General features: G+C 54.1%; 2 protein-coding genes across 3 annotated transcripts in view; both read left to right on the top strand.

Annotated features, from left to right (window-relative positions):
• The window catches only part of MEI1 (meiotic double-stranded break formation protein 1), a 39,572-nt gene extending 36,976 nt beyond the window's left edge, over window positions 1-2,596 (top strand). Inside the window, exons 29-31 of the mRNA XM_066319796.1 lie at window positions 523-654; window positions 822-931; window positions 2,190-2,596. Of these exons, the coding sequence (XP_066175893.1) occupies window positions 523-654; window positions 822-931; window positions 2,190-2,235 (288 nt within the window). The 3' untranslated portion in view covers window positions 2,236-2,596. The remainder of the gene's footprint in view (window positions 1-522; window positions 655-821; window positions 932-2,189) is intronic.
• A 199-nt stretch (window positions 2,597-2,795) lies between these two features.
• CCDC134 (coiled-coil domain containing 134) lies at window positions 2,796-11,100 on the top strand. 2 transcript variants are annotated; one of them, XM_066319795.1, is made up of 7 exons: window positions 2,796-2,847; window positions 7,423-7,533; window positions 8,336-8,457; window positions 8,667-8,751; window positions 8,932-9,113; window positions 9,348-9,419; window positions 9,778-11,100. In XM_066319795.1, exons 2-7 carry the CDS (start codon window positions 7,431-7,433, stop codon window positions 9,901-9,903), a joined length of 690 nt encoding a protein of 229 aa, XP_066175892.1. In that variant the 5' UTR covers window positions 2,796-2,847; window positions 7,423-7,430; the 3' UTR covers window positions 9,904-11,100. The 2 variants fall into 2 exon arrangements, with proteins under 2 accessions (XP_066175892.1, XP_066175891.1); XM_066319794.1 differs by lacking the exon at window positions 2,796-2,847 and adding an exon at window positions 5,557-6,684.
• The last annotated feature ends 87 nt before the right edge of the window (window positions 11,101-11,187 follow it).

Here is an 11,187-nt window from a genome sequence, read left to right on the forward strand (position 1 = left end):
ACTGCTCTTACCAGTTAGGGAGCAAGCTGGCTGCTTGGCATTGCAGCTTGGCTCCCATCTGGACCTTACAGACTTCACTTTTCAGGGCAGGGAGTCAGTGCAATATACTACCCTGCTGTACGTGGGTCTGTGTGCTAGAGGGGGAATGTGGTCCTACCCAGCAGAAATACTGAGGATGTAGCTCTCATGGCAGTGAATGAGAGGAAGGGGTTATTAAAGTGAACCTTTCCCCTCCAAATATAAGATGGGTCTGTGAATATTTGCTGTTCTTACTTCAGTTTGAAAAGGTTACCTCATTAATTTTAGTTCTTTCCCAGCTAAAACCAAAATAAATCTGGATATAAATCACAGCACCATCAACAGAGGTACTTGCACTGATTCCATTAGGAGTGGTATAAAAATCAGGCCTGTAGTTAAGGTGCTGCAGTGATGGTACATAGAAGAGGTATTTGTAAGTGATGAGTCACTGTTGCACTCTGGGTATTCTACTGTTTAATGTCTCTGTTTTTTCCTTTGTTCAAGTTTTTGAGATATCAGAGCAAAAATATTATTTCTCAAAAAGAAATTAGCCAGATTATCCATGAGGCAGCAGAAGCCAACATAGCAGAGCTGCCTGAGGCCACATCTTGTGCTCTTCACCTCTTCCTTTCTCAGGTAAGAGAGCAGTGACTGCTTAGGAAAATGGGAAGGGAATCCCTAGGTGTTTGCTTTGGCCTTTGAAGATCTCATCACTCTGTGTGGAGATGAGGGAAGGAGTATGAAGGAACAAGCCCAACAGTTTTATGTTGTTCTGGAAATCATTCTTTTTTCTGACCCCTCAGATTCAGAGCAGTCGTTACCAGATGGAGCCAGAGCAGTCAGGGCTGATTCAGACCTTGCTGGATCGCCTCTTGGGACAGAGGGCCACTTGTGCAAAGCATCAGGACATTGTGTATCCTTTGATAGCTGGTGTGTGCGGCAGGTGTAACAGAGATGGAAGGGATACTTTATCTGCTGCTCCTTCTCTTGCTCCAACTGAAGGCAAACAAAATTGAAAAACCCTGAATGGTTTCTACACTTGGCTAACTTTGTATGAAAAACTTCATCATGTCCTAATCTGAGAAGATATTTCAGAAATGAGGAGACAGTTGGGATTAAAGATGGGCCTGTGTGCTGGGCTTGCATTCATCTATAAAGCAGGGGCGGTCTGATGGAAGGAGAGCAGGCTTGGGAGCCTCTGGCTTCAAAGCACTAACAATCCCTCTATTGATTCCCCTGGAGGGTGAGTAATGAGTTAATCTCTATTTGCATGTCATCTGGTGCCAGTATGCCCATGAAGTGGTGGAAACCCAAATATGACTCAGGTACTTTCAAAGTTTGGGAACCGCTGAGTGGAGTTATCAGATTTTATTCTGTTTGGGCCTGGAGTCCACCTCTGTGAACTAAATCCTCTTCTGTGGTGATGGAGGCAGAGGCCACTCCCAGAAGGCTTGTGAAGAAAGAGAGAACATGATGCAGTATTTGGTTTTTTTCTCAAACTTCTTTTTGCCTTCCTGTTTTCATCACACTGCATTGCCTCAGATATGTGGCAGTGATGGAAGCGGCCACGACAGTGATTTCCTGTGGGTGTGGGGACTTCCTTCACTGTGGGGCACTGTCACCAGCCATGTGTAGGGTACATGGTGGGTGAGATGTTTGTCCTGTGAGGAGTAGCTTGTCCTCATGCTTACCCCCAGTGTGGTATTACTGCTCTGTTGTGGGACACTCAGAGGGCAAGTTGTCCTGGTGGAGGCCATTTGGCCCCATGAAGTCCCTCTCCACTCCATTTTGCTTCTCTGTACAGGGATGAAGGAATTTGGATGGGAGGTTTTGTTACATTGCTGAAGTTATTTTTCATTTCTGACTTTTTTCATGTATTAAGAAACCTTCAAATTTTGGTGGTTAGGAAGGATCTTAGATCTGCACTTGAAGTGCAGCAGTGGGGCTACTTGAATTAGTCATGAACATGGAAGACAAAATCCTGTGGTCAAAATGGAGCTTTGACTTTCCTTCAGGTTTACCTATACTGATGTTTCTCACGTATGTTGGGAGTGAGATTCCATGGCTTGGGGAGGATTGTTTAGTAATGAAAGCCTCCTGTCAGAGATCTATCAAATGTGGGAATTCCCGTATGCCTTTCCTTTGGTTTCCACTCATGCTGCCAATGACAGGTGTCTGGGAAGTGTGGCAGTGTCCCTCTCACACATTGGAGATTGAAATGAGAAGATCCAGTGCAAAGAGCAGAGGAACAAATGAAGAATTTACCAGGAGACGCCATCCTGCCATTCATTCCCAGTGACTAGTAGGCAGAAGTTGGACAAAGGAAGTCACCTGTTGCTCATTTTGAGAAAAAGGTTTGTTGAAATTAAAAAGTTGTGTTACTGAAACGGCTCGGTTTCCCCTTCTGTGCGGAATAAGTCTTGGTCGATGCCATTCATCTGTCAAAATACAGATCTGCCTGGGGAAACGATGTCGCACAGGGATGCTGTGGAAGAGGCGCTCCGCTCACCCGCCTTGGCCGATGGGGCTGCGGGATGGGCCCTTTGCTCTGGGCTGGAAGGGGCGGTGGGGGCTCAGCCGGGATGTGGGGGGAGCAGATACGCTGCGTGTCCCATAGGGATGAGGAGGCTTCTCCCAGGTCACGAGCGAACCCTTCGACCACAGCCCAGGCGCCGCCGCCCCGCAGCCCGCGGTGCCCGGCAGTGCGCGGCCGGTGCCGGGGCGGGGGCTCAGGAAGTGACTCGGCGGGGCGGAGCGGCGGCAGCGCAGCGGCGGCATGGCAGCGCGGCGGCCGTGAGCGCCGGCCTCGGCACCCGCACCGGCCCGCAGGTGGGGGACCGGCGGGAGCCTTTCCGGGAGCCTTTCCCGGGAGCCTTTCCCGGGAGCCTTTCCGGGGAGCCTTTCCCGGAGCCTTTCCCGGGAGCCTTTCCGGGAGCCTTTCCCGGGAGCCTTTCCCGGGAGCCTTTCCCGGGAGCCTTTCCCGGAGCCTTTCCCGGGAGCCTTTCCCGGGAGCCTTTCCCGGAGCCTTTCCGGGGAGCCTTTCCGGGAGCCTTTCCCGGGAGCCTTTCCCGGGAGCCTTTCCGGGACCCTTTCCCGGGAGCCTTTCCCGGGAGCCTTTCCCGGGAGCCTTTCCCGGGAGCCTTTCCGGGAGCCTTTCCCGGGAGCCATTCCCGGGAGCCTTTTCCGGGAGCCTTTCCGGGAGCCTTTCCCGGGAGCCTTTCCCGGGAGCCTTTCCCGGGAGCCTTTCCCGGGAGCCTTTCCGGGGAGCCTTTCCGGGGAGCCTTTCCCGGAGCCTTTCCCGGGAGCCTTTCCCGGAGCCTTTCCCGGGAGCCTTTCCGGGAGCCTTTCCCGGGAGCCTTTCCCGGGAGCCTTTCCGGGAGCCTTTCCCGGGAGCCTTTCCCGGGGAGCCTTTCCCGGGAGCCTTTCCCAGCGGGGCCGCGGCAGAGCTGCTGTGGCGGGGCAGGAGGGCAGGGCGGGAGCAGCCCTGGGGCGGCAGCGGGGGACAGGGCGGACGTGGCCGATGCTCCCCGAGAGAGACCCGGGAGGGGCGCTCCCCCCGGGCAGCCGGAGTGAAGGGTGAGCGGGGCGGGTAGCGCGGCCCCGGGGCACATCCCTGGAGCCTGGGTTAAAGGGCTGTGCCCGACGGGCTCTGCCTGCCATCGCCGCCTGCTCGCCCCGCGCTGGGAGCTGCCGTGCTCCCCGAGGGTTCGCATCCTCCCGTGTGCCGCCTGCTACGTCCGCATGGCACGGCTCTGGGTGGGTTTTCCGCAGCGCGGATGCTCGGCTGATCCCCTTTGCAGCCCACCGTCCCTGTGCGATTGTCTTTACTTTCAGCGGAGCTTGCGAGAGAATCCCCATCTACCTGTGGCAGCAGCCACTCGAGCCCCTCAAGGTGCTGCTTGAACCCCTCTGGCACGACGGGAGGCACGAGGGTGGGCTGGGATGGACCCATTCCTGCTGGAAATCACAGCAGGAAATCGGGGCTGCCAAACCCTGTGGCACTCGAGCTTCTGGGCTTGGTGGTTGGAAGACCTTGCAGATGAGCAGGGGTAAATGGCCAGTGCTGTTTCAACTGAAGCCGCTGGTCCTGTAAGCCCCACATAGATATGCCCTCCTAGAGGAGTCTGAGCAGCGGTGTTTCACTTCTGAAGCTTTTGGTTCATCTGTAACAAGAAGCGAATCCTCATCTGGTTGTTGGAGGAGCGCCTCGGGAATGGATTTGTGGGGCAGGGAGTTTTCATTCCCTGTTTAGCCGCAGCATGCTCCTGGGGAAGGATGATGCTTTTCCCTCTACATTTCAGTGCCTGCTGAGGGGAAGTGGAGGGAGAGGGTGGGTCACGCAAAAGTTTTTCCTGGGAACCAAAGCATTGCAGCTTGCCTCTGCCTTGCAAGCTCATTAAGTGAATAAATCTCAGGGATGCTCGGTTCAGATGGGGCTCCTGCAGGAAAATTTATAAAGTAATTGAAAACATTTTAATGGGAAGTACTAACCGTCTATTACACGGCATCTGTTGTCACGTCTTTGGAAAAACACATCTAAATTAACAGGTTGGGAGACAGTGAGACAGACTGGTGGACTTGCTGCTGAAACAGCCAGATGGTCAGGGCTGCAAGACAGTGTTGGTGGAAACTCCTTTCCATCTTTAGCATCAGGCCAGGCCCTGGCTCCCTGGACTGCTCTGGGAGCATCAGGTAAGGCTATCTTTGGTAGAAATCAATTCAGGGAGGAGCAGGGAGGGAAGAGAGGAACAGCTCTGCAGTGTTTCTATCTCATCCCTCAGCGGGTGTGAAGACACAAGAGAGAGTTTGTGGGGAAAGCATGAAGGAACATCTGCAAGGAGCTTTGGCATCTCTGCTGTTACATAGTGTGGCCTGGAGAGGAAGGAATGTCCTTTGTTGTTAAAATGGGGTGAAATTGCCAGGGCAGCAAAAGAAAAATCTGAGGTGGTCCCACATGGCATCAGCAGCCCCAAGTTCCCTGGGGGTGAGAGAAACAGCTGGGCCCTGCTTCATTTTCACTGGCATGTTTTAGCCCTGATGGACAATGGCAAATAAATAGCTTTGATGTGAGAATGAGTGCCAGCAGATCAGATGAAAAGGTGATGGGCTTCTGGTATGGCACCTGGTTCTCCAGTCCTCTACTTCTGACTTTGTCCCATGGGACAATCTTTAGGGCTGGTGTGGGTGGGTCTGAATACATTTTCATTGAAAACATTGACCATCTCTACCCCAGCATCTGCTGTTGTGTCTCTGAAGAAGCCTGTCACTGTTCCGAGACTCAGAAGCAGCCAGGCAGGCTGGTGGACCTTGTGCTGCAGCAACCAGCTGGTTGGCAGCTGCTTTGGCCAAGAGCTGTGCTTTGCTCTGCTGCTGCCTTGAATTGAACAGTCTTTTGCAGCTCATCTTCCTTGTAGCACCTGCAGCCACCCAACTCCAGCGCTGGAAATGGGAGATGCTGCGGCCCCTGCCCTACCCAGACATGCTGGGACTCCCACAGGCAGCATGGCAGAGCTGTTGTGGGCAGCATTTCTGCTCTTCGCCCTCCAGCCTGGTCTGGAAGCCGCTGGCTACCTCCAGTGTTTCATTCCAGTTCTCCGTGAGCATGGCAAATAGCTAGCTAGTCCTTATGGTGGAATGTCTGATCTGAGGGGCAAACAGGAGTCTGGGTCCCCGGGCAGTCACTCTTTGTGGTTTTGCATTGCTGCACTTACTTCTCCCCAAGAACTTGGGAGGTAGTGAGCAGCTGTGGGTGCTCTGCAGAGGGGAGACCTGCACCACCTCGCTGAGCCAGGCCCTGGGTCATGGTTTTTGGCAGAGTGAAGCAGTCTCTTGGAAGATGACCAGGCTGGTAGGTCCAACAGAACATCTGGTTTCCTGGGCTAGAGAATTTTCCTTGCAGCTTTGTCTCGTTGGTGTGCTTTGTGGCATTCAGGATGGCTGGAATGTGGCTTAAGCCTCACACCACACTGGGAAGAGGAGACAGACCCCAAGCCTGGCATGGGGATTTGTGCTGCTGTCCTGGCTCTGCACCATGTCAGAAACATGGGGCATGTTGCTGAGCCCACACCAGGGGCAGCCATGTCTTCTTCAATAATGCTGTTTCTATTTACTCTGCTCTGTTCCTTTCCAGGCTTGTTGCCTTTTACAGAGCACAACAGCAAAATATTTCAGAAGGTTTCTCGTGTTTGTCTGACGTTGTTCCCCTGCCTTCACCAGGGGTATGAAGATGCTTGGCTTGGCTTTGGCAGGACGGGCATGGTGGAAGCTGCTGCTGATCCTTGCAGAGCTGCTGGTGCTGCCTACTTTGCCTCTTTCATGGGCTTGAAGTTGAAGAAATTATATTTGTTTAAAAAAGAAAAGTAACAAGAAAAGAACAAGAAGATTTGGTTTTGTTTCTGTGTTAGGGCACTGCAGAGACAGATTTGGCTGGGCAGGCAGACAAAGACTCAAGAGAGCAGTGGGTCATAGGGTGAGGTCAGCTCTGGTGGCCTTACACATCTGCCTTTCCTTTGGGAGCAAGAGGTGGCTCAGACAATGCCTCTGAAGGAGCTGTTGCTTCTGTAATCGCCAGTGGCCTGTGCTCAGCTCCGTGGAAATCTCGTGCCTGAGGACAGACCACTTTGAGTTCTGCTGCCTGGGGGCTGAGCTACTGCTCTCCTTTTCCAGGTATAGGCCTTTCAAGAGGGTCCTCATTCTCAAGGTCCTTTTCCTCCAGACGTTGACTTTGTCTGAGGGACTTTTGTGGTCAGGAGCAGCTCTGTCCAAGAGCATCCCTGCAAAGCGTCACATGCTGCCTGGGAAAGGACTTGTTTGGAGGGAGAGGGAAGTTAGCATCAGGTCACTCAACTGTTGTTTTTTGGCGTGGGACCTGCAGGTGGCACCCAGCTTATAGCGAGGCAAAGGGTCCAGGTACCAATACCCCAAGTGGTGAGGGGAGGTCACTGAACTGGTTGCACTGGGACTTGAAGGAGAGATGGATTTCATCCCCTTGGTCATCCTTCTCTTCCTTCCAGACCTGCTGTTGTGTTTGTTGGGCTGCTCTGCCTCACAAACCCAGCAAAAAGCTAGGAATTTTATTTTAATGTTATTTTTGGAAGAAGGGGTAGGACTTAATTTTTCTGCTGGGTCAGATGCCTTGGGGCTGGCAGTGCAAGCAGGTAGAGAGAGGAGGGAGATCAGGGCTTCACTTGCAGGGGAGAGCAGGCTGGCTGCAGCACCATGTGGCTCTGCTCTGGCCACTGTATCCCTCAAACCCCTCATGGGGACAAGGGAGAGATGGACAACAAGGACCCTGGTGCCAAGGGCAGCGTGCCATCGGTCCCCAGTGGCTTGTGTGACTTCTCCCTTTGGTAAGTCTCCTCACTCATCACTGGTTTTGTTGGTCTGTTTTCTTCCCGGCTACAGCGGCCAACATGGATTTTCTCATCATCTGTCCCTTTCTGCTGGCATTGCTGCTGTCCCAGGGCAGCTTCACAGACCTGGAGAAACAGAGAGTAGACTCTGGCTTGGAAATCTGTATCCTCTGCAGCCTGCCCTTCATGACCACATATGCACTAATGGTTACAGAGGCTGGAGGGAGTGCTTGCACAGGGAAGGGGTCAGAGACCATGGAAAGGGGCACAAGGAAGTAGAAACAAGAGGATGCAGAAGCATTGGGAAGTTGCTGCTTTGTCTTTCTGTAGATTGGCTTTAGCCAAGCTGCTGGGTTTGCTAACCAAGAGCCTGGCTTGGTGCAGGAGCAGAAATGGCAGTGATGCCTGTTCTTTCTGCTCCATTGTGCCGGGCACTGGGCACATTTTGCAGTTTGCTCTTGGAAGTGGCATGGCCAGCCAGAAGGCAGAGCACACCTGCACGTCTCAGTGCTTTGGGGTACCAACTGGGATGGTGGAAGAGGACTCCTTGTGGCACTTGATCTCCTCTGTGCCACAGGCGCTTTTTGCCCGTGAGGAGGTGGGCTAATGCAAGCCCTTCTTAGCACACAGCAGCATCCTGTGGTGAGCAGGCAAAGTATGACAAGATAATGGGTATGTGGAGACACACGGGGAAGGTGGCAGTTCATGTTTGTCCTGCAGCCCATCGGCCAGAGCATGGACTGGCAAGTAGCTCCCCACAAGCTCTCAGCATTGTTAAGGACCCTGCTGGGGTGTTCAGGCAAGGGGTTCCCTGGAAATTTGTGTTTCATCCTGGCTCAGGTGCTGCCCTTCAGCCCTCAGACACCTCGTGGAGAACTGGGGGGGCTGGTGTGGTGCCAAGGGGCCGGTGGAGGGGGGAGAGCAGCAGTGGGAGTGTGTCAACAGTGCCCTTGACAGTGCTGCAGATAAGAAGCTGTTTGAGGTGAAGCGCAAGGACCAGATGAATGCTCTAAAGAACTTGATCGAGCTCAATGACATCAACCAGCAGTACAAAATCATTGACATCATGCTCAAGGGACTCTTCAAAGTAAGCCACAGTGCAGGCTGCACTCTAAGCCCACAAGGGGGGGAGGCAGAAATGGGAAGGGTTGGGGGCTTCTGTGGGGTGTGTGGCAGTTGAGCTTTAGGACCTGAAGGGTGGATGCCATGGGGTTTCAAAGTGGGGCAGCTGTGGCAGCACCTCCAGTGTGCAGGGCTGGCCTGGCAGGACATGGCAGTAACCAAGGGCTCCGGCAGGTGCTGGAGGACTCCCGTGCTGTGCTCATTGCTGCCGATGTGCCTCCTGATGGGCCCTTCCCTCAGGATGAGAAGATAAAGGATGGTAAGTCCCCTCTGGTTTTTACTCTCCTCCTATTTCTGTTGCTCTGGTGCACCACAGACATTCTTCCTGGGATCGGCGCTGGGGTAGGTACAAAACCCCTGTGTATCCCAGGCCTGGGCTGGTCCCTGTCTGTTGGGGACCCTATTGCTGTGCTGATGAGGCTGGTGGCTGTCCCCACAGCATACTCCCACGTGGTGGAGAACACTGCCTTCTTCGGGGATGTTGTCCTGCGCTTCCCCAAGATTGTGCACCACTACTTCGACCGCAACTCCAACTGGAACAGCCTCATCCGCTGGGGCATTGGCTTCTGCAACTTAACGGGTGTGTTCGAGCAGGGACCCCACTCCCAGGTCCTGCAGCTGGTATGGCTCTTTGTCCCCTCTGCCGTGACCCCTCTCTGCTGCTGGCCGGTGGGGTGAGGGTTTGGGGTAGAAGGCAGGCAGGGGCCCCCCCACGTCGGGGGGCTGCCCTTGAGCTGAGGGTTGGGGGAAGAGCACAGATGGGACTGATGGGAGAGTAGGGGACCCTGGTCACACAGTTGGGGGATGTAAGTGGAAGGCACCACTCCCCAGTGAGGTCTCCTCTTTGCTCTGCAGATGGCTCAGGAGCTAGGAATCAGTGAGAAATCGCCCGATTACCGCAATCCCTTTAAAACGGACCAGTCGGAGGTAAGATGGCAGTGCTGCCAGCTTGCCTAATGGGCTTCACCATCTGTGTCTCAGCTCCAGGCCGCTGGCTGGGGAACGGAATGGGTGGCTTGGGGGAAATGACCAAAAGCCCCTGTCACTGAACGAGCATGGCTGAAACACAGAGTTCCCCATCTGTGGTCTACTTTGGGTACCTGGTGCCCTCTCTTCCCTTCTGTGGCCACCTGCCTCGGGTGGTCGAGACTCTGTTTGCCTCGTGCTGCATCTGTGCTCAAAGTTCCCTGGAGGCTTGTGCGTTGGCTACGGGTGTTTTGGAGGGGTTGTGCCTCTGGGAGGCTGCGGGCGGTCCCCATGCTGACTCCTTGCTGTCAACCCACAGTTTTTCCCCAGTGCTGACACCTTTCAGAAGGCACTGCGGGATGAGGAGAAGAGGAGGAAGAAGGAGGAGAAGCGGAAGGAGATCCGCAAGGGCCCACGCATCTCCCGCTCGCAGTCGGAGCTGTAGCATGCTGGGACTTGTGCCTTGAAGTGGGGGTGACACCACTGGGACGCAGAGTGGTTTGCTCCCTTCTTAGCAGCCTTGGGCCGGTGCCTGGCTGTTCCCTTTCCATTTGTGCTGTGGGTTTTGTTTTGTTGCCTTTCATTTTTGTTCACTGGAGGTTGGGTGGTGGTGCTGGTGGGTTGCCCCAGAGGGGCTAAAGTGGGATACCCCTTCTGCAGAGGTAAAGCACAGACAGGACAGTACTGGGGCTGTCCCCTGGTCAGGGTGTTGCTGTCTGTGGGGAAGTAGGATGTGGGGGACACACCTCTGGTGGAGCCCAGGGATCCCTCCTCACTGCAGCACACCCCACGCTGAATGTGCCTCCTCCAGCATGGGTGGGCTGGGGAGTGCATAGCACCAAACAGCCTCATGAGCAATGCTGCTTCTCTCAGTTTAGCTTTTCGTTTTGTTAAACGGGTGATCTCATTGGCATCCCCACTGGGTTCTACCTGGTCTCTGCACAGCTGCTACCTCTGCCGGATCAGACCTCCCCTTTTCCTAGTGGCTGTGTCACTGAGCTGTAACACACCTTTCGTTGTCCAGACGTAAATGAAAATGCTGATGGCAGCTGTTCCTGGCCAATGGCATCCCGTGGCCACTGCAGGTCATTCCTGCAGGGAAGTAAATGCCCGGTGAATTTTTGGACAGGAGGAATTTCAGTACTTGGCCTCTTTGCAGCCAGTCTGTTGTGCAAGCAGTGCTGATGCTGAAGATGCTCAGCCCTGAGCCACTGAGAGCCTGTTCTGCAGCCCATGCCCCATCTCTTCTCTTTTGGCCTTGTCCTCTCTAAATACGTCCCCGAAGCCCCTTCTCAGGGGACAACCAGAACAGGGCATGTGGGAGGGAGCCAACTTGAGGGGCTGTGACCTGGGCTGCCGTGGGGGCAGAGGTGAGGGGCTGGCTCAGGACTCGACACAGCCACCGTGTGATTCCTCACCTGTGCTGATGGCCTCACACCAGAGGAGGTTCTTGCGGAGGGGCCTTTCCCAAGGAGCGGCTGTTCTGTGCCGGGCTGGCGGCATCACAGCCTTTGACTAAATGGAATCGTCCCGATTGTTAAAAAATTTTTTAACAGCAGAGCTAAGTCACTCCAATGGAAGGAGGGGGTGGCAATGGACGCATTTGGTTTTTCTTGAATAAAATTGACTTTTTTTATTATTATTACTTTTATATATATTTTTTAAGTAGAAGAGTCGTGGCTCTTGCTCCCGTTCCCGGTGGGAGTGGGTGTGCGCCAGAGAGCATCAG

This window comes from Sylvia atricapilla, chromosome 5, assembly GCF_009819655.1.
Source record: "Sylvia atricapilla isolate bSylAtr1 chromosome 5, bSylAtr1.pri, whole genome shotgun sequence".
Lineage (NCBI taxonomy): Eukaryota > Metazoa > Chordata > Aves > Passeriformes > Sylviidae > Sylvia > Sylvia atricapilla.

Excerpts from the sequence above, each read along its gene's own strand:
- CCDC134 (XM_066319795.1), top strand. The coding sequence starts at position 7,431 with ATGGATTTTCTCATCATCTGTCCCTTTCTGCTGGCATTGCTGCTGTCC. Across the intron at positions 7,534-8,335 it reads AGACTCTGGCTTGGAAATCT|ATAAGAAGCTGTTTGAGGTG; the intron begins GTATCCTCTGCA and ends ACAGTGCTGCAG. Across the intron at positions 9,114-9,347 it reads ACTCCCAGGTCCTGCAGCTG|ATGGCTCAGGAGCTAGGAAT; the intron begins GTATGGCTCTTT and ends TTTGCTCTGCAG.